At 34.6% G+C, this 23,613-nt stretch overlaps 1 protein-coding gene across 1 annotated transcript; it reads right to left on the reverse strand.

Annotated features, from left to right (window-relative positions):
• Positions 1–16: 16 nt before the first annotated feature.
• alpk1 (alpha-kinase 1) lies at positions 17–19,953 on the reverse strand. Its single transcript, XM_079867508.1, has 14 exons — positions 19,699–19,953; positions 19,007–19,095; positions 18,249–18,403; positions 15,645–15,843; positions 13,865–13,924; positions 13,698–13,784; positions 11,870–11,946; positions 11,671–11,766; positions 11,496–11,600; positions 8,117–10,139; positions 7,694–7,841; positions 6,421–6,583; positions 5,701–5,884; positions 17–692 (listed from the first exon to the last, which is right to left on the reverse strand). The coding sequence occupies exons 2-14, from the start codon at positions 19,092–19,094 to the stop codon at positions 499–501; spliced, it is 3,579 nt and encodes a 1,192-aa protein (XP_079723634.1). The 5' UTR covers position 19,095; positions 19,699–19,953; the 3' UTR covers positions 17–498.
• Positions 19,954–23,613: the final 3,660 nt, after the last annotated feature.

A 23,613-nucleotide genomic window follows, 5' to 3' on the forward strand; every position in this document is an offset into this window, starting at 1 on the left:
TATATATATATTTATTGTATAGTGTTATTAATGCTTTGGCAAAAAGCAAAACAGATTTATTTCACCATGCCAATAAAGCTATTTGAATCTTGAATCTTGAGAGAGAGAGAGAGAGAGATATTGTATCTTGTGTTCGTGCATGTGTGTGTGTGTGTGTGTGTGTGTGTGTGTTCTGAAACTATGGAATGGAGTTCTTCTGGTTTCAGTCACATGATGCATTAGTGATGTCACTGTCATATGACTCTGTTATTGAGAGTGACCCTCATATTTCACAATGTGGAACTGGATTTATTGAGTCCAAAGGTTGTTGTGGTCTGACTGATGATAGTCAGTTCCTCATTTCTCATACAGAATCAACACTGTAATTCCCCATATATTGCAGTAAATAAAACACATTTTTCTTTTATATTTGGGTGAATTCAGCTATTCAGAATTTGAGTTAGTCTCATATTTGATGAAGTTTGCATCATTGATCATGACTGTTTATCACAGCTTTGATTATTCTAGTGTATGTGGTGTAATGTGTGTGAGGCGGGCGGCTCGGCAGATCTCGTTGCAGTCGTCTCCGTGCTGATGTTTGATGAAGTTGTTGATTCCCGTCTGTTGGAAGTTGCTGGATCTGGGCTTTCTGAGCGAGTGAATCTGAGGGTCGGTCAAGTACGTCAAACCTTTCCCACTGGCCGTGATCCATCCTGAGGAGAAAACGGGAACGTTTTTCAAACACACTCTTAAAGATGTTGTTTCAGGCTCTACTAGAACAGGTTTTCCTGCTTGAATGTTGATTATTCTCCTCATATTCTCCATTGTTGCGGCTCCTCTCTTCCCAGTCGGTCAGTAACGCTCTGTTTACTTCCTGTCTCTATGAAGCCCCTCCTTCTGAAAAGCACACTGTGCTCTGATTGGTCGGCTGGAGCAGTGTGTTGTGATTGGTCGATGAGTGCGATGATAGAGGATAAACTTGTGGTGCTCTCGCGGGTTACCTGGAGCTTAACGACTTCACGAACCGTAACTACCACAATGTTAACAGAAAGTAAATAAAGTTAATAAAAGGCTGATTTGACGTTTACTTGACTGACAGGACAGCTGTTTCAGTGGTTGCCTAGCAACATAACAAACGCAGTGCACTGCTCGTTCTGTGTGATGGTAAAATTAACTTGTGCTTATTTAACTTTATTCAAAAAATTATTATTTAATTCTGCAGTTTGCCTTCATTAGCAATTATCATCAATTTGATTACACAGATACTAATTAAACTAAACTGAGCTAGACAATGACATCTCTGAATTCAATAATGAAATGCCTTTAACTGAAAATTGAATGTTTAATCTTATCATTATACATTACTGAAACTCTATCCTCCAATTTGATACTGTTAAGTGCTTTGACACAATCTGTATTGTTAAAAGCACTATATAAATAAAGGTGACTTGACTTCATGTCGATCCAGTGAGCATTGTTTTCGCGTTATGCACGCATGTTTGCATTTAAATCTGTTCATCAAATAACGTTAATGTATCAACTAGCATTTATGCTTTTGAACAAGTGCACTACCTCAGGACATTTTTGTTCATGTAAAATATACCTCACTGTCATGTTCTAGACTTGTTATATTTAGCTTTAAATTAAAAAAAATACCCCCTAATATTGTGGCAGTTTTTTTCTCCGTGGTATCGAATATCGATATTTTTCAAGGTATCGTATCAAAGTTAGAAATTCTAGTATCGTGACAACACTAATTGTGACATGTTCGTACCCGGAAGAAACTCAAGACTACAATGTAGATTTTTTGGGGGTTCACATAAGTAAGTTTTTTTTAGGGTTAACATAAATATGTTTTTTTGGGGGTTAAAGGAGAACTCCAGTCAATTTTAACATTGAGCTCATTTTTTTGTAAATTTGGAGTGCTGTCAGTACAGAGAACAACGACAAAAATCGGTGTTGCCTACACCTTGTTATCCTCTTTTTAAAATTTGCACCCTGTTGACTTCAATGGGGCAAGTTTTAAACCTGCTTTTAGCCTCTTAACATCCTTGATGTGTCATTACAAGTGCACAGCCAATGTGAGTGATTCCTTCAGAGTGAACACGGGTTAACATAAATAGTTTTTTTAGGGTTAACATAAATAGTTTTTTTAGGGTTAACATAAGGTTTTTGAGGGTTGACATAATTATTTTTTTTAGGATTAACATAAATACGTTTTTTTTAGGGTTAACATAAATAGTTTTTTAGGGTTAACGTAAATAGTTTTTTTTTAGGGTTAACATAAATAGTTTTTTAGGGTTAACGTAAATAGTTTTTTGGGGGGTTAACATAAATTGTTTTTTTTAGGGTTAACATAAATAGTTTTTTTTAGGGTTAACATAAATATTTTTTTTAGGGTTAACATAAGGTTTTTGAGGGTTGACAATTATTTTTTTTAGGATTAACATAAATAAGTTTTTTTAGGGTTAACATAAATAGTTTTTTAGGGTTAACGTAAATAGTTTTTTTTTAGGGTTAACATAAATAGTTTTTTTAGGGTAAACATAAATAAGGTTTTTTAGGGTTGACATAATTTTTTTTACGGTTAACATAAATAAGGTTTTTTTAGGGTTAACATAAATAGTTTTTTAGGGTTAACGTAAATAGTTTTTTTTAGGGTTAACATAAATAGTTTTTTGGGGTTGACGTAAATAGTTTTTTTTAGGGTTAACATAAATAGTTTTTTAGGGTTAACGTAAATAGTTTTTTTTAGGGTTAACGTAAATAGTTTTTTTTAGGGTTAACATAAATAAGGTTTTTTAGGGTTGACAATTATTTTTTTTAGGGTTAACAAATAGTTTTTTTTAGGGTTAACATAAATTGTTTTTTAGGGTTAACGTAAATAGTTTTTTTAGGGTTAACAAATAGTTTTTTTAGGGTTAACATAAGGTTTTTGAGGGTTGACATAATTAGTTTTTTTAGGATTAACATAAATAAGTTTTTTTTAGGGTTAACATAAATAGTTTTTTAGGGTTAACGTAAATAGTTTTTTTTTAGGGTTAACATAAATAGTTTTTTAGGGTTAACGTAAATAGTTTTTTGGGGGGTTAACATAAATTGTTTTTTTTAGGGTTAACATAAATAGTTTTTTTTAGGGTTAACATAAATATTTTTTTTAGGGTTAACATAAGGTTTTTGAGGGTTGACATAATAATTTTTTTTAGGATTAACAAATAAGTTTTTTTTAGGGTTAACATAAATAGTTTTTTAGGGTTAACGTAAATAGTTTTTTTTAGGGTTAACATAAATAGTTTTTTTAGGGTAAACATAAATAAGGTTTTTTAGGGTTGACAATTTTTTTTTAGGGTTAACATAAATAAGTTTTTTTTAGGGTTAACATAAATAGTTTTTTAGGGTTAACGTAAATAGTTTTTTGCAGGGTTAACATAAATAGTTTTTTAGGGTTAACGTAAATAGTTTTTTGCAGGGTTAACATAAATTAGTTTTTTTAGGGTTAACATAAATAGTTTTTTTAGGGTTAACATAAATTAGTTTTTTGGGGGTTAACAAATAATTTTTTGCGGGGTTAACATAAATTAGTTTTTTTAGGGTTAACATAAATAGTTTTTTTTTAGGGTTAACATAAATAGTTTTTTAGGGTTAACATAAATAGTTTTTTAGGGTTAACGTAAATAGTTTTTTTTAAGGTTAACATAAATAGTTTTTTAGGGTTAACGTAAATAGTTTTTTTAGGGTTAACATAAATAGTTTTTTTTAGGGTTAACATAAATAAGGTTTTTTAGGGTTGACAATTATTTTTTTTAGGGTTAACAAATAGTTTTTTTTAGGGTTAACATAAATTGTTTTTTAGGGTTAACGTAAATAGTTTTTTTAGGGTTAACAAATATTTTTTTTAGGGTTAACATAAGGTTTTTGAGGGTTGACATAATTATTTTTTTTAGGATTAACATAAATAAGTTTTTTTTAGGGTTAACATAAATAGTTTTTTTAGGGTAAACATAAATAAGGTTTTTTAGGGTTAACGTAAATAGGTTTTTTTAGGGTTAACATAAATAAGGTTTTTTAGGGTTGACTATTTTTTTTAGGGTTAACAAATAGTTTTTTTTAGGGTTAACATAAATAAGGTTTTTGAGGGTTGACATAATTATTTTTTTTAGGATTAACAAATAAGTTTTTTTTAGGGTTAACATAAATAGTTTTTTAGGGTTAACGTAAATAGTTTTTTTTTAGGGTTAACATAAATAGTTTTTTAGGGTTAACGTAAATAGTTTTTTGGGGGGTTAACATAAATTGTTTTTTTTAGGGTTAACATAAATAGTTTTTTTTAGGGTTAACATAAATATTTTTTTTAGGGCTAACATAAGGTTTTTGAGGGTTGACATAATTATTTTTTTTAGGATTAACATAAATAAGTTTTTTTTAGGGTTAACATAAATAGTTTTTTAGGGTTAACGTAAATAGTTTTTTTTAGGGTTAACATAAATAGTTTTTTTAGGGTAAACATAAATAAGGTTTTTTAGGGTTGACAATTTTTTTTTAGGGTTAACATAAATAAGTTTTTTTTAGGGTTAACATAAATAGTTTTTTAGGGTTAACGTAAATAGTTTTTTGCAGGGTTAACATAAATAGTTTTTTAGGGTTAACGTAAATAGTTTTTTGCAGGGTTAACAAATTAGTTTTTTTAGGGTTAACATAAATAGTTTTTTTAGGGTTAACATAAATTAGTTTTTTGGGGGTTAACAAAAAATTTTTTGCGGGGTTAACATAAATTAGTTTTTTTAGGGTTAACATAAATAGTTTTTTTTAGGGTTAACATAAATAGTTTTTTAGGGTTAACATAAATAGTTTTTTAGGGTTAACGTAAATAGTTTTTTTTAGGGTTAACATAAATAGTTTTTTTTAGGGTTAACATAAAGAAGGTTTTTTAGGGTTGACAATTTTTTCTTTAGGGTTAACAAATTAGTTTTTTTAGGGTTAACATAAATTAGTTTTTTGGGGGTTAACAAATATTTTTTTGCGGGGTTAACATAAATTAGTTTTTTTAGGGTTAACATAAATCTTTTTTTTAGGGTTAACAAATAATTTTTTGGGGGGTTAACATAAATATTTTTTTGCAGGGTTAACATAAATTAGTTTTTTTAGGGTTAACATAAATAGTTTTTTTTAGGGTTAACAAATAGTTTTTTAGGGTTAACGTAAATAGTTTTTTGGGGGGTTAACATAAATAGTTTTTTTTAGGGTTAACATAAATAAGTTTTTTTTTAGGGTTAACATAAATAGTTTTTAGGGTTAACGTAAATAGTTTTTTGGGGGGTTAACATAAATAGTTTTTTTTAGGGTTAACATAAATAGTTTTTTTTAGGGTTAACATAAGGTTTTTGAGGGTTGACATAATTATTTTTTAGGATTAACATAAATAAGTTTTTTTTTAGGGTTAACATAAATAGTTTTTTGGGGGGTTAACATAAATTAGTTTTTTTTTAGGGTTAACATAAATAGTTTTTTTTAGGGTTAACATAAATAGTTTTTTTTTAGGCTTAACATAAATAATTTTTTGGGGGGTTAACATAAATTAGTTTTTTTTAGGGTTAACATAAATAGTTTTTCTTTAGGGTTAACATATAGTTTTTTAGGGTTAACGTAAATTGTTTTTTTAGGGTTAACATAAATAGTTTTTTTAGGGTTAACATAATTTAGTTTTTTAGGATTCAGATGTACCTTGTAGATCCACCACCACCTCCTGACGCCCGGAGAACTCGTAGGTGAAATGACCGAAGGCGATGCCGTACTGGGTCGCGTCAGTCTCCGCTTTACCTCTTGCGTTGTTGGTGAGTTTTACAAATGTCCCAGACATGAACGGCTCTGCAGATAAACAGGTCATGATACGGTGCGACTCCAGAACCTGAAATTGCATTTTACAAGTTAAAAGTCAATAAAGAAATATATTACAATTCCAATAATACTATTAATTTATAAACAATAAGTATTTAATAATAATAATTATTATTAATATTATTTTTATTAATTTTATTTTATTATTATAATTTGCATTTTACAATTAAAATTCCTTAAACAGATATATTAGTATTCCAACAATGCTATTGCATGGTAAAATAAAAACTGGTATTTAATATTAATAATATTTATTATTATTATTAAGATTATTATTATTCAAAATATTTGATAAAAATTTAAAAATCAATCAACTTAAATATTACTACTCGAATAATACTATTGCACTACAAAATTCGAATAAAAATAATTTAATAATAATAATAGTAATAATAATAATAACTTACCTACTGATTTACCACCATAATTAATTATTACACATTCAGTCTAATGCATCAATCATGTTGCGTTGCGTTTACAGCCTCTCTAAATATGAGAGACACATTTGGCCATTGTGATAAAATATTAATAACGTGTTGATCTCACCAGCAGCACTTCAGAGGGGATGAAGAAGATTTGGGTTGTGATGTTATTATCATACAGGCGTTTATTAAACTCGGTGACATAGTATTGTGCCGTCATCTGTCTCTCCACGTCGTCCAGGTGCGCGTGAAGACCTTTATTCTTCAGGTACTCCTTCCCTACATAACTGAGCAGATAATATGATTATTAGCATTACATTTACATTACAGTCAGGCATGAGATCGACTGAGGACATTCTTTTCTCTCATTTAATATGACTATACAACAACAACAATACTACTACTACTACTACTAATAATGATAATAATGATAATCATAAAAATGAAATTATTATTGTTATTATTAAAATGTTAATTTATTGAATTAAAAGTTTTAAAAAAAATTAACAAATCAAAGACATTTCTTATAATACAAGAATATATAATATATTAACAGCAATATATTTATATATTTCTTTTGCAATAATACTATTAATAATAATTAATTAATAATTTGTTACATTTATATAGCGCTTTTCTAGGTACTCAAAGCACTTTACATGAAAGGGGCTATTGTACTGCAAAAGAAAAAAAAATATGATTATTATTATTATTATTATTAATCAAAATAATATTAATAAAATAATAATTAAAAAATACTATTGAAATAATATTATTGTACTGTAAAAAACAAATATATAATTATTAATAATAACTGCACTCGTAAATTTAACACCAGTTAGTTAACACTGTAAATCGTAAAAACACTATACTTTGTGTTTTATTACCTTAAAGTCCCCCTGTAGTCAATAATTGTATCTCTTAAAACTCATCTTTGATCACCAGATTGACATATTTACACGTTTTTTTCCTTTTAAAAAAATGTCTTCATGCCTTGAAATATCTTGAATGTAACTCGACACCCTTGCCTCATTTAGTATGCGCAGTTCTATGAATATGCAAATGAGCCCCGCCTCCACTCACTCACTCAGCTCAGAGATCCACTGGTTGACGATCACACGTTGATCTGATTGGTTACAAGGTAGTTTGTGACGTCAGAAACACCAGCGATTTCAAAGCGTGTTTTTGAGACTGTCTTTGGTTCACTGCAGTTTTAAGGAGGAAATACTCAGCAATGGTGTCAACTTATGAATTTACACATGCTTTGTCTTAAAGCAGATTAAAAACACCACATTGACACATTAACAACATTAAAACCTTGGCTCTCACTACAGGGGGACTTTAATATTTTATACGATGATAACGTGTGTGTGTGTGTGTGTGTGTGTGTGTTTGACCTGCTGAGAAGCTGCTCCTGGTGCAGGTACTGAAGCTCAATGGCTTGTCTCTGTTTGCCTTTGACTCCCATCGGTTTCCCAATGTAAACGCTGGTTTCGCAGCCCATCCAGACGCCAGAGGCCTTCGAGTACTTCAGGACGATGGCATCTGCAGAACACAAGAAGACCGGAGACATAAAGTGACATTTCTGTCTTGTTTTCCAGTATAAATATCTCAAAATTCTTCACACACAGACACACATATTTGTTTTGCTATACTTGTGAGGACATTCCATAGGCGTAATGGTTTTTATACTGTACAAACTGTATATTCTCTCCCCCTACACTAACCCTACCCCTAAACCTACCCACACACTCACTCACAAACACACACACTCACTCACATACACAATTAAGATACGTGTAGATTCATGCGTCCCCTACCGTAGGGCTTCTCCAGCTGCGTGCGGTCCAGGGGTTTCAGTGGGGTGTTCGGGAGCCGCTTGACGAGGCAGCGTTCACAAACTCCAGCCAGGAGCGCTCGATAGTCACGCCCCGTCAGAACGCCACTTCCCATGATGCAGTTCCGGAAGCATCCGTTGCACGACAGCTCGTCGTCTCCCGTAGAGTCCGACAGATGCTCAAACCCCAGCTCCTCGAACGGGTCGCTCTCGGTGGTCGTTCCTGGGCCTTCCTGAATCTCCTGCAGGAACGCTTTCTTCTTGTGCGTCAGTTCAAGGCGCTCTACATTAGCGACGGGGCTCACGGACAGTTTTTGCCAAGATGAATGCGATCCGAAGCTATCGCACAGGGAAAACGAGGAAGTGCTCCCACCAAACTTGGCACCTTTATTTATTTCGTTGCCGTCATGGGAAGGATCTTCAGGGTCCTCCACGGTTTCTACGCCGCTCTGGGATTGTCCCGATACGCGTTCCCACGAGGAACCGCTGCTGAAGGAACTCGAAGAAGTTCTCGCTTCCAGGTTCTTCCTAAGGTCTCTTCGTTGGGTTCCTGATGTATGCGGTGCGTTGTCTTCGACATCTTCAGTCGTGACGGGTTCTAGCTTTGGTTGGGATTGATTTTGGGATCCTTTGTGTCTAAAGGTGTTGGGAACGCTTGGAGAGACGACGTTTGCTTCTCGACTTCCATTGCTATGGTCATCAAGACCCTTATAAGATCCGAATCTGCTTTGCTCCACATCATCATCTGTGGTTTCTACGCCGCTCTGGGATTGTCCTGATCCGTGTTCCCACGAGGAACCGCTGCTGAAGGAACTCGAAGACGTTCTCGCTTCCAGGTTCTTCCTAAGGTCTCTTCGTTGGGTTCCTGATGTATGCGGTGCGTTGTCTTCGACATCTTCAGTTGTGACGGGTTCTAGCTTTGGTTGGGATTGAGTTTGGGATCCTTTGTTGTGTCTAAAGCTGTTGGGAACGCTTGGAGAGACGACGTTTGCTTCTCGACTTCCATTGCTATGGTCATCAAGACCCTTATAAGATCCGAATCTGCTTTGCTCCACATCATCATCTGTGGTTTCTACGCCGCTCTGGGACGATCCTGATACATGTTCCCACGAGGAACTCGAAGACGTTCTTGCTTCCAGGTTCTTCCGAAGGTCTCTCCGTTGGGTTCCTGATGTATTTGGTACGTTGTCCTCAACACCTTCAGTTATGACGGGCTCTAGCTTTGGTTGGGATTGAGTTTGGGATCCTTTGTTGTGTCCTAAGTTGTCGGGAACGCTTGGAGAGACGACGTTTGCTTCTTTACCTCCATCAAGAGCCTCAAAAGATCCGAAACTGCTTCCTTCATCACAACCCTGATCAACTATAACTAAAGATCCGCTACTAGATGGATTGTGTTTGGAGGAAAGCGGATTCGAATGATCGGCCGTTGGAAGAACTTCTGTGTCCGTCTGAAATGCTGTTATGCATTGAGAATGAGTCGAACACGGATCGCCTCGAACGCCTTTCTCGAACGCCTCACAAACCGACTTGTGGTGCTTCCCAAAAACATCCAACGCCTTGGCAAAATCGCTGAGCGCGAACAAAACAGGGCCGAACTCCATTGAACGATAGCTATCGGGAATAAAAGAGCGTGCATCGGAATTACGGAAGGGTTCAACTTTCAACAAGGACTTAATCTGCTGTATCCTCGCCATGATCTCAGAACACAAAGAGGGATCCGCTCTAGCACAATACTCGACAAATAACGCCAAGGCTTCCCGGCAGACGCTGGTCGCCGCGAGGACCGCCTCGGATTCGCCGCTAATCCATCGGTGTGTCGTGGCTAAGCAATACGCGGCTTTGAGGAATGTGTGCAACTCCAGCTTGCTGGTGACGGCGTCTCCTGCAGTCTTTGTTAACAAGCCGATCTCAAAGGCCTCCTTGGCCAAAGCCAGGTACGTCTGCTGATCCTCCATGGGGCATTTCTTGGAGAAACTGTAGGATAGTAAACACACGCCCTGGGCGACCTGCAAAAGAGCATTGGGAGGGGGAAATGAAAACACATCTAGTGTTAATGTCGGGAATAACAGCACGCTAAACTGAGGGGCTATTTCCACGACACCGTTTTCGACTAAAAACGTACAACTTTTTATGCGTTTTGGCTGTTCGTTTACACGACAACCGCGTTTTGGGCGCCTGAAAACGCAAAGTTTTGAAAACGGGATTCAAAGTGCAAGTTTTTGAAAACGGTCTCTGTGTAAACAACAAAAACGCGAATCTCTGGAGAAGAAGATGTCATGCACATGTGTAATACATGTTCAGTCTATAGTGCTTCATCGCCATCTAGTGGCCTGGCAGCAGAACACAGGGTTTTTTATTTGTTTTCGCGGTTCCATGTGAATGAGGATCGTTTTGACAATGGTGTCGTCTGGACACGGAAAACTGAAAGGAAAAACTATTTCTTTTATCATAATTTATGACTGTCTTAATCTTAGCCTTTTATCTCATAATCAAAATTTTTACTATATATCTCATAATTTATGACTCAGTATGTCATAATTTAACATTTTTATCTTAATCATGACTTAATGTCATTATTTTGACTTTGTCGTAATTATGACTGTCATAACTGACATACTGTCAACTTTTTATCATAATGACTGTCATAATGGCCTTTTGTCATAATGTTGACCTTTTGTCAATTTTGCTTTACTATCTCATAATTATGAGACTTTTTGATTTATGACATACTTTTTTATTTTTTATTTTAAAATTTTGACATCTCATAATGTTGACTTTTTAATCATAATTATGAGTCATAATTCCGACTTTTTGTCTCATAATTTACTTTTTATCTCAATTATGAGTGACATAATTAAGACTACCATAATTTTGACTATTTGTCAATTATGAATTCTAATAATTATGACTTTTTATAATAATTATGACTGTCATAATCAATTTTGTCAATATATCTCATGATTTATGACTCAGTATGTCATAATTCCTACATTTGATCAGTTTTGACTTTTTTTTATCTTGATTTTGTCAATTTTGACTTTACATCTCATAATTATAACTTACTATGACATAATTGTGACTTATCACATTATACTGATTATTTTTTGGTAAATTTTGACCTCATAATGGTGATTTTTTTATCATAATTTTGAATGTCATAATTCTGACCTTTTATCTCATAATTTAGAATTTTTGTACGTTTGGACTTTTTTTTATCTCATAATCACATATTTAAAAGAAAATTAATATATAAATGTATAAAATGTGCATCAGGATATAAAATACTTAATATTAAGACAGTAAAAGGTAAAAAACTGTGTTTGAGGAATGACGGTGTTTATGCTGAAACAGGGTGGACTCACCACATTGGTCAGGACGTACAGAGACCCATACTGACTGAACACGACGGCCATCTTAGCGGCCCGCGCCGCACACAGCAGACGATGCCGAGTCTCTCCCAGGAAACCCTGGAGGAGAGAGAACACCTGGCGCTCAGCACACGCACAACCCGACTCAGGACATCTCAGACTGTCTTACCAGGTCGATGTGTGGCTTTTCCTGAAGCGCAGTGAAGTCTCCGTCGTTCATGGAGGTCAGTGTGTTGGCCAGGAGCCCGAGGGACGTTCCAATGCCCTGAAAACAATGACAAAGAGCATGACTGGTGTTCACACACACACTTCTGAGCTAAAGGAGAGATAGAGGTTAACAGTGTTTGTAGTGTAAAGTGTGTCCAGACCTTTTTATCAGGTTGTGGAAGAGCGTAGAAGCCGATCAGAGACGCCCATATGAGTTCAGCCGCCTCGAGCCACAGACCTACAATACACACAAACTTTACATTTACAGTAACACACACCCATTCAAACAGTCCTTCATTTTCACCATCTTTTCATATGACTGTTCACTTTATACTCTACCATTCAAAGCTTTTAATGTTTCTGAAAGAGTCTCTTATGCTCACCAAGGCTGTATGTATTTAAATACAGTAAAAAATGTGAAATATTATTGCAATGTAAAACAGCTGTTTTCTATGTGAATATACAGTAGTGTAATTTATTCAAAATTATATTATTTTTCAGCATCATTACTCCAGTCTTTAGTGTCACATGATCCTTCAGAAATCACTCTAATATGATGATTTGATGCTCGAGAAACATTTATGATTATTATCAGTGTTGAAAACTTCATATTTTTGTGGAAACTGATACATTTTATTATTGAATAGAAAGTTCAAAAGAACAGTGTTTATTTGAAATAGAATATTTTGTAACATTATAAACATCTTTACTGTCACTTTTGATCGATTTAATGAATCCTTGATGAATAAAAGTATTAATGTCTGTGATGGATTTTTTACTTTTCTTTTATCTTTTAAACTAATGATTCTAAACCTTGCTTCCCCTTTTAGGCCTAACATTCTAACACTTACAACAAAATGTACTAAAGCATTCTGTTCTTTGCCTATCGTGTCCATGGAAAATTCTGAAGTGCATGACAATATCAAAAATATACTGTCTACATTGTGTCATGACATATTGTGTAATCAACTGAACTTTTTTTCTGATGATTCGCAATAATTTTGCTTATGCCATTAACAGAGAGGGGGGGGGGGGGGCTTTTATAAATTGAACCAATCATATTGAAATAAGGTGACGTGAGTAAAGTCATGAGTTAGTCACGATGATCTTATAGTTGTGTCTCTAAAACCTGATGTATTCTTCTTTTTTGGTGAGATAGTGTTCGACAGGGGGCGAGACGTCATTCGACTCTGTGCGAGACTCTTGGGCGGGGTTAGATTGCGGTCAGGTGACTCTAATTCTTGGCCATTATTTATGCGGTAAGAATAGCTACGCTAGGCGTCAATCCGCGCGTTCACAGGTAAACTCAACTGGGTATAATATTTTCAGGTGTCAAGGACACTCGGTTCAACCTAAGTCAGGTGCGTAGGGGACACGTCTTTTAATACCAAGTACAACAACAATAAATGACCTCAACATCCTTAAAGCAAGACAGATTTACCCGAGAAGCAAACCTGTGTAAGACTGTAAAATGTTTATTTTTCTCATCTTCTTGGGAACCTGCAAAATGCTTAAAACAAGAAATGTCTAAAAAACTATTTTCCAGAGGGATCCGTTTATAATTCAAACACCTTATCTATAAAACTGAAACTCTAATTTAAGTAAACGTATCTTGCTTGAAGGCTGTTTAAATATTGTAATATCTCTCCCTCTCTCTATATTGTAATTATTTAATTTTCTCATAAAATGCATATAAATATCAATATCTGCCAATAACATGTCTTAGTAAGATGATATTTAATGCTTAGTTTTATGATCAAAGCTCTGTAGTTGTAAACATATCTTCAAATCTTCCTCAAAAGCCCGATGATCATATTTGATACTCATGATTTTTATAATAAATGTTGTCTGGATAATCAAGTAAAGCTGCTTCAGTCCAGCTGAAATATTACTAACAATATCAAAGTGCTCTCGATCAGACACAGAAGCACTGGAGGAGATTGGTGGAGTTTTCATCATGTGTTAATCAGGTCGATCTTCATTCCTCACCGAGTGTCTGAAGCACTTGTCCTCGCACCTGAAGACTGACGGCCTGAACCAGCGTCCGGTCACTGGCCTTCTGATACGTCCAACAGCCTGAATAAGAGTGAAGCATTCAGAAACAGCACAGCAGAGATGGACAGATCAAGATGAAGAGGAAGGAAAGCAAACGGTACCTGTCGAAGCTTTATTACTGATCAGACTGCTGAGGATAAACTCGGCCTTCTGCAGTTTACCTGCGTCGCAACAACACCAGACAATCAGTTAAAGCTCAATCCAGCCAACAGGGAACGTTCTCTCAACGTTATGAACACGTTCTACCAGTAACATTAATAGAACGTTCGTTCAATGTTAATGTTCTCAAAACGTTAGCACAAAAGCATTATTCATTGAGTGTTTTCCTGAAACATTTAAGTTGGATCTTCATCTAACATTTTTTAAATGTTTCTACTTATTTCAGAGAACATTCAAAAGTAACATTCAAGCGTTTAAGGCCTTTAAGCAAATGCTTAAAAAGATATTACGTTTTATTATGGAAGCATGTAACCACTGACATCATAGATGGAAAAGACAAGTTACAGCCAATACTGGCAATTTACCATAGGAAATTAATGTTTTTTTAAAGCTTTTTAACAGTTATAGCGCCACCTATGGTCCGATCTCCTTACATGTTTGCATGCTTGTTTAGAATCATATGTCGCATGTTCCGTGAAGTCCCGAGTTTTCGTTTAGGAGTTATAGGCTTTTGTGGGCATTTGGCCACACCCATTTTCTGAATTACCCTGTTATAGCTACTCAAAGGGTAAAGTTCAACATTTTTGGATAATTATTGATCTGGAGTGTCCAGAGAATTGTACTGCCTTGGTTTTATTCAGATTGAGCGAAAAACCTTGGACTAGTTCACAAAAGTAGGTTTATTTAAATAATTGTGAACATTTAATGAACGATTTGATTGACAGCAGTGGTTCTTGAGGCAAAATTGTTCAGTGATCTATCACATGATATACATATTGTGTGGATGTGTGAAACATCACGTGATTACAGAGGCGTAAAAATCCCGTTAGCACCAACTAGTGGCCGATTTCTTTTAAAATTCTTACAGACCTCTAGGGCTCGAACATGCCCACCGAGTTTCCCTAGTCTAATAGGTGCTCAAACTTCATTGGCCGATGGCGGCCATGTTTTTCGAGATACGCCAATGTCCTCACAGACATACATGGCACCTTGGACCAAGACACTGCATGCCATTTTTCAAGCCAATTGGACTAACAGTTGGGGGGTTATAACCATTTTCATGTTTATTTTCATGTTATAGCACCACCAAGTGTCCAATCACTGTGTTTCTTTTACTGTGACCTCAGATTGAGCTCGTACATATGTGTACCAAGTTTGGTGAAAATATCTCATTTCGTTCTCGAGTTATAGCCATTTTAGTAAATTTTTGCCACCCTTTAGCGACCGTGAATCAAAAATAAATGCATGATTTAAACATAAACATTTAAAAATCCTGTTATTTTTTTTGCAGTGATCTAATCAGGACAAGAAAGATTCTAACTAAAGAATAATATCATTAGAGAATAATAATATTAGTTTAAATGACTGATGATTTACAAGTCTTCTGAACCCAGTCTTTTTGCCGAAAAGTTGTCGAATTTCATTCATGTCCATTATATTCAAATTTGTCCAGGAGTTGTTTCCTGTTTCATCTCTATTTTCACCTGCTGTCCAGCAAAATATCTTTCTGCACTGGTTTGGTTTCATTCGGGCGAAAAACCTAGGACTAGATTGCAAAAAGTAGGTTTTGGACAAAATTCAAAATGGCTGACTTTTTTTCCAGGCGGAAATTAAATCGAACGTTCAGAGAACATTTTCATAGATTAATGAGAACGTTAACAGAACAACATATTTTAGTTCTCTGAGAATACATACACACTCCATGAATGGAGATGAGCTCACCAGTGTTCAGATAGACCCGAGCCTGTCTAATGATGACCTGGGGGGCGATGGGAACATCCGGGTAACGTTTGTGCAACGCTTTAGCAATCTTCAGCAGGACATGCGATCCGTCCATCCAATACAGAAGCCGGTCGAGCAGGAACACGACAGCGACGGCCAACTGCGGCTCGCCAGATGTGATGCTGTCTCTGAGGAACACCTGGAATCACAGCAGGACTCGGCATTATTCCATAAGCCGCGTTTCCACCGCAGGAACTTTCCCCAGGGGCTAGGGACTTTGGGCTGGGACTCGGTGAGTTTCCACCGCAGGAACTTTCCCCAGGAGCTAGGGACTTTGGGCTGGGACTCGGTGAGTTTCCACCGCAGGAACTTTCCCCAGGAGCTAGGGACTTTGGGTTGGGACTCGGTGAGTTTCCACCGCAGGAACCGGGGTCTAAATGAAGTTTCAAAATTAAATATTTCCCCGCTCCAAAAGTCTCTGCTCGCGAGGTGGTACTTTTTAAAAGTTCAGGAACTTTCAGGGTTGGGACTTGGGCGCTGAACATGCTGATTGGTCGAGTTCATGCCGCATTTTGATTGGTTGACTCCACGCAGCATTATATTCACCCAGCATCTGTTGTGGTGCGTGCAGTAACATTCGTCCGCCATTCGAATCAACAATGGAGTTTAAAAAATACGACCTATGGACCAACTACTAAAAAGCCTATCCTGTATACATTTTATAACACCTTTATTAAGAGCGTTTTGAGTTTATAATTCCTCTGTTGGTTTTCGGCTCTTTCTCTAAAGAATAAGAATCGTCTCCAAAGTATATTTAAGTCGTGCTCAAAAATGACTTGTGTTCCTTTGCGGAGCTTAAAGGGATGGTTCGGAGTAAACTCAACCCAGGGTCCTTTGCACCATGACCTCGAGCCAAACAAAAAAAAAAGTTATTAATTTAGTTTGTTTATATATATACACTCACCTAAAGGATTATTAGGAACACCATACTAATACTGTGTTTGACCCCCTTTCGCCTTCAGAACTGCCTTAATTCTACGTGGCATTGATTCAACAAGGTGCTGAAAGCATTCTTTAGAAAAGTTGGCCCATATTGATAGGATAGCATCTTGCAGTTGATGGAGATTTGTGGGATGCACATCCAGGGCACAAAGCTCCCGTTCCACCACATCCCAAAGATGCTCTATTGGGTTGAGATCTGGTGACTGTGGGGGCCATTTTAGTACAGTGAACTCATTGTCATGTTCAAGAAACCAATTTGAAATGATTCGATCTTTGTGACATGGTGCATTATCCTGCTGGAAGTAGCCACCAGAGGATGGGTACATGGTGGTCATAAAGGGATGGACATGGTCAGAAACAATGCTCAGGTAGGCCGTGGCATTTAAACGATGCCCAATTGGCACTAAGGGGCCTAAAGTGTGCCAAGAAAACATCCCCCACACCATTACACCACCACCACCAGCCTGCACAGTGGTAACAAGGCATGATGGATCCATGTTCTCATTCTGTTTACGCCAAATTCTGACTCTACCATCTGAATGTCTCAACAGAAATCGAGACTCATCAGACCAGGCAACATTTTTCCAGTCTTCAACTGTCCAATTTTGGTGAGCTCGTGCAAATTGTAGCCTCTTTTTCCTATTTGTAGTGGAGATGAGTGGTACCCGGTGGGGTCTTCTGCTGTTGTAGCCCATCCGCCTCAAGGTTGTGCGTGTTGTGGCTTCACAAATGCTTTGCTGCATACCTCGGTTGTAACGAGTGGTTATTTTAGTCAAAGTTGCTCTTCTATCAGCTTGAATCAGTCGGCCCATTCTCCTCTGACCTCTAGCATCAACAAGGCATTTTCGCCCACAGGACTGCCGCATACTGGATGTTTTTCCCTTTTCACACCATTCTTTGTAAACCCTAGAAATGGTTGTGCGTGAAAATCCCAGTAACTGAGCAGATTGTGAAATACTCAGACCGGCCCGTCTGGCACCAACAACCATGCCACGCTCAAAATTGCTTAAATCACCTTTCTTTCCCATTCTGACATTCAGTTTGGAGTTCAGGAGATTGTCTTGACCAGGACCACACCCCTAAATGCATTGAAGCAACTGCCATGTGATTGGTTGATTAGATAATTGCATTAATGAGAACTTGAACAGGTGTTCCTAATAATCCTTTAGGTGAGTGTATATATATATAATACAAACTAACATAATATAATCAGTAAAAAACTAAAAACTAATACAAATATAATCAGTTCAGTTCCTGTATAATAGTGTCAATGCCGGAGATCAATAATATTGTTGAATATTAAATTAAATGTGAAATTTAATGTCCCCCAACTAAGCAAGCCAAGCCAATGGCAACAAAGGTGGAAAAAGGCGACATATGTGAAATATGAATATGTTTTTTTTAGTTTGTGATGTGATGCCACTGCCCTAATATAATTGCCCCTTGTGGGGTTAATAAAGTGGCTAACTTAACTTATGAGTGACAGCAACACAGATGTCGGCCCACTTTCGGGCCATGTTGAGTCCACATGTGCCAGATGTGGGCCGGATCTGGGCCGACACTGTGTTGCTGTCTGGTATATATATATATATCCGTTATTACCAGTAACTGCGGCAGATGCTCCCCGACGAGGTCCGATGTGTTCATCTTGTCCTCAGACGTCACGGACTGCTTGTACTGCCATTTCTCCTCCACGAACGGCCACTTTCTGTCCGCCGCCTCCTGTAGGAGCGTGTGCAGGTCATCGGGAAACGACCCTGAGGGTCAAAGGTCAAGCCTTATTCAATGGGAATATCTCTTGGCTCGGTGTTTTGTTTTGTTAAAGGATGTCAGGAGTGAGTTGGTATTTCACAATGAAGACTAGCCTTTTTAAATTGATTAATTACTCTGCTTTATTCCCTCGACAACAACACAGTTTCGGATCAGTGGTTCGGAGCGAGTATCAAACTCAGTCACGTGACTTCAGTAAACAGTAGACTTCAGTTCACCGCTGATCATGAGGAGTCGCTGAGGACCAGTGACACAGTGTCAGTGGCTTTACCTGATCTCTGATCAGTATTACACATCTGTAGACATTAGTATAATTCAAATGAATAATGGTAGTTAATAGTAAGGGTCTGTTTAGCTGAGCCACTCATAGAACGAACAAAACAAACCCTGACAATTGATAAAAGAACATATAGACACTTGATTATCTTATTAGCTGATTAGATAATTGCATTTGAAAGATTTTACTTTCAATAAAAAAAAAAAAAATTGCAATAGCTGTGTAAAAGCTGCCCACCACTACTATGGAACACTATGAATATAAAACAGATAAACTTGTATGCACAGGCCTGCCTGAGTCATTGCGTCATTACCGCGGAGCGGCACGGTGTCTCCCTGTGGTCCGGTGACTGCGCGCCTCAGACACTCCTGGAGCAACAGCGACACCTCCTGGCCACTCATGCTGTTACACCAGGACAACACGTCAGTATAATACAGTCGTGCAGCGACAATATCTCACAATACTGATGTCTTCTAGACCATTTCTGCCACTTAAGAAAACAATAATCATGCTTTGGTAAATCTTAATGACGACATAAAATGTCGCAAAATAAAAAGTCAAAATTATAACACAAGCCATAACTATACGTTTAAAAAAGTCGGAATTATGAGAGAAACAAAATAATAGTGTTATAATTATGACTTGTCATAAAAGTTATTGTTATTGTCATTTTGTCTGTCATATTTTACTTTTTGTGTCATAATTTCGACTTTTTAATATTATAATTAATACTTTTTAATTCACAAATTCTACTGTCATAATTTATATGATTTACAAAAGTATGTTTTTTTTTTCTAATGTGGCGAAAATGGGCTTTCATTATGTATTTTACAGTCGAATGTTATCAAATATAAATCACTGTTTCATGTTGCAAACATATTACTTTTAAACCCGTTTAAACTCCACGACATTACATTACAAATAACGTGGAAACGGATCATTTTTCAACAAAAACGAACGAGTAATAAACGACTTAAAGCAACATATGAATGCAAATGTGTTTACCTTCAACAAACCCGACCGGTTCAGTCAAACACACGTCAACTAAACGGGAACTTCCATAAACCCGCCCTCGTCCAGAAGTCCTCGCCGATAGAGTTACATTACCGTATTTAAGTGTACCATGTAATAATCGTTGTTTGTAGACCTTGTTTATTTGTTTATGTTAAGAAGTTAACAATGTAACATATCAATATCGGACCCGTCTCATGTTCCTGTAGTGTCCGTGTGACGTGACGTTAAGCAGCGTCTCAGCCAATCACAGCACGCACTGGCGACACGAGACTGGACGCAAACATGGACGCAAACATGCGGATCTAAAGCATCATGTAAGATATTAATATTTCTAACGTTACAGATCAATAAACATTTAAGATACAAAAACTCAGAAAACGCACATCTCAAGCGATACACAGTATCGATGAGCAGAATAATATGTGTAATATTCATCCCGATCAACAGGTGGCTCCGTGGCGCAATGGATAGCGCATTGGACTTCTAGGCGAATCTAGTGAAGTGATTCAAAGGTTGTGGGTTCGAGTCCCACCGGAGTCGCACTTTTTTAAAAATGATTTATTTATTACAAAATAATAATACTATAATGACGCATCTACATTAGTATACTTAAGATATTTAATATAATAAAGCTTGATTAATATTTGTTAGACACTAGCTCAAATGACTCATCGTGATTCTCCGTGCAAATAATTCCTTTGCTGAATCTGCATTTGAATAAACACATCAGATGAGCATCATTAGCTGAACACATTCATGTGCCTCAGCCAGGGCAAAACAAATCTAACTAAAGAATCATATCATTAGAGAACTAGAAAAAAAGTTTGTTGAGACAAACTTTAAGTTGGCTTGAGAAAGCCGGACCAGAGAATTTGAAGAAGTTTAAAGTAGTCTGAAGTTTAAAGTAGTTTAAAGTTTGACAGATAGATTAGTTCGAAAGAAAGAATAGTTAGAAAAAAAGAAACACATTAGTTAGAGAGGAAATGAAAGATTAGTTTGAAATATAGATAGATTAGTTAGAAATAAAGAAAGATAGATTAGTTAGTTAGAAAGATAGATAGATTAGTTAGAAAGAAAAAGATAGATAAGTTAGTTAGAGAGATAGATAGATTAGTTAGGAAGAAAGAAAGAAAGATTGTTAAGTTAGTTAGAAAGATAGATTAGTAAAAAATAAAGAAAGAATGATAAGTTAGTTAGAAAGATAGATAGATTAGTAAGAAAGAAAGAAAGATAGATAAGTTAGTTTAGTTAGAAAGATAGATAGATTAGTAAGAAAGAAAGAAAGATAAGTTAGTTAGAAAGATAGATAGATTAGTTAGAAAGAAAGATAGATAAGTTAGTTAGTTAGAAAGATAGATAAGTAAGAAAGAAAGATAGATAAGTTAGTTAGAAAGATAGATTAGTTAAAAAGAAAGAAAGAAAGATAGATAAGTTAGTTAGGAAAGATAGATTAGTTAAAAAGAAAGAAATAAAGATAGATAAGTTAGTTAGAAAGATAGATTAGTTAAAAAGAAAGAAAGATAGATAGATTAGTTAAAAAGAAAGAAAGAAAGATAGATAGATTAGTTAAAAAGAAAGAAAGCTAGATAAGTTAGTTAGAAAGATAGATTAGTTAAAAAGAAAGAAAGATAGATAAAGTTAGTTAGAAAGATAGATTAGTTAAAAAGAAATAAATAAAGATAGATAAGTTAGTTAGAAAGATAGATTAGTTAAAAAGAAAGAAAGAAAGATAGATAGATAGATTAGTTAAAAAGAAAGAAAGATAGATAGATTAGTTAAAAAGAAAGAAAGCTAGATAAGTTAGTTAGAAAGATAGATTAGTTAAAAAGAAAGAAAGATAGATAAAGTTAGTTAGAAAGATAGATTAGTTAAAAAGAAAGAAATAAAGATAGATAAGTTAGTTAGAAAGATAGATAGATTAGTAAAAAATAAAGAAAGATAGATAAGTTAGTTAGAAAGATAGATAGATTAGTAAGAAAGAAAGAAAGATAGATAAGTTAGTTAGAAAGATAGATAGATTAGTTAAAAAGAAAGAAAGAAAGATAGATAGATTAGTTAAAAAGAAAGAAAGCTAGATAAGTTAGTTAGAAAGATAGATTAGTTAAAAAGAAAGAAAGATAGATAAAGTTAGTTAGAAAGATAGATTAGTTAAAAAGAAATAAATAAAGATAAGTTAGTTAGAAAGATAGATAGATTAGTAAAAAATAAATAAAGATAGATAAGTTAGAAAGATAGATAGATTAGTAAGAAATAAAGAAAGATAGATAAGTTAGTTAGAAAGATAGATAGATTAGTTTAAAAGAAAGAAAGAAAGATAGATAGATTAGTTAAAAAGAAAGAAAGCTAGATAAGTTAGTTAGAAAGATAGATTAGTTAAAAAGAAAGAAAGATAGATAAAGTTAGTTAGAAAGATAGATTAGTAAAAAATAAAGAAATAAAGATAGATAAGTTAGTTAGAAAGATAGATAGATTAGTAAGAAATAAAGAAAGATAGATAAGTTAGTTAGAAAGATAGATAGATTAGTAAGAAAGAAAGAAAGATAGATAAGTTAGTTAGTTAGAAAGATAGATAGATAGATTAGTAAGAAAGAAAGATAGATAAGTTAGTTAGAAAGATAGATTAGTTCAAAAGAAAGAAAGATAGATAAGTTAGAAAGATAGATTAGTTAAAAAGAAAGATAGATAAGTTAAAAAGAAAGAAAGAAAGATAAGTTAGTTAGAAAGATAAATAGATTAGTAAGAAAGAAAGATAGATAAGTTAGTTAGTTAGAAAGATAGATAGATTAGTCAGAAAGAAAGATAGATAAGTTAGTTAGTTAGTTAGTTAATTAGAAAGATAGATAGATTAATAAGAAAGAAAGAAAGATAAGTTAGTTAGAAAGATAGATTAGTTAGAAAGAAAGATAGATAAGTTAGTTAGAAAGATAGATAGATTAGTAAGAAAGATAGATAGATAAGTTAGTTAGAAAGATAGATAGATTAGTAAGAAAGAAAGAAAGATAGATAAGTTAATTAGAAAGATAGATAGATTAGTAAGAAAGAAAGATAGATAAGTTAATTAGAAAGATAGATAGATTAGTAAGAAAGAAAGAAAGATAGATAAGTTAGTTCGTTAGAAAGATAGATAGATTAGTAAGAAAGAAAGAAAGATATGTTAGTTAGAAAGATAGATAGATTAGTTAGAAAGAAAGATAGATAAGTTAGTTAGAAAGATAGATAGATTAATAAGAAAGAAAGAAAGATAAGTTAGTTAGAAAGATAGATAGATTAGTTAGAAAGATAGATGAGTTAGTTAGAAAGATAGATAGATTAGTAAGAAAGATAGATAGATAAGTTAGTTAGAACGATAGATAGATTAGTAAGAAAGAAAGAAAGATAGATAAGTTAATTAGAAAGATAGATAGATTAGTAAGAAAGAAAGAAAGATAGATAAGTTAGTTAGTTAGAAAGATAGATAGATTAGTAAGAAAGAAAGTTATGTTAGTTAGAAAGATTGATAGATTAGTTAGAAAGAAAGAAAGATAGATAGATAGATAAGTTAGTTAGAAAGATAGATAGATAGATTAGTAAGAAAGAAAGATAGATAAGATAGATTAGTAAGAAAGAAAGATAGATAAATTAGTTAGAAAGATGGATTAGTTAAAAAGAAAGAAAGAAAGATAGATAAGTTAGAAAGATAGATAGATTAGTTAAAAAGAAAGAAAGAAAGAAAGAAAGATAGATAAGTTAGTTAGTTAGAAAGATAGATAGATTAGTAAGTAAGAAAGAAAGAAAGATAAGTTAGTTAGAAAGATAGATAGATTAGTTAGAAAGAAAGAAAGATAGATAAGTTAGTTAGAAAGATAGATAGATTAGTAAGAAATAAAGAAAGATAGATAAGTTAGTTTGAAAGATAGATCGATTAGT

This window comes from Squalius cephalus, assembly GCF_949319135.1.
Source record: "Squalius cephalus genome assembly, chromosome: 3".
Taxonomy (NCBI): Eukaryota; Metazoa; Chordata; class Actinopteri; order Cypriniformes; family Leuciscidae; genus Squalius; species Squalius cephalus.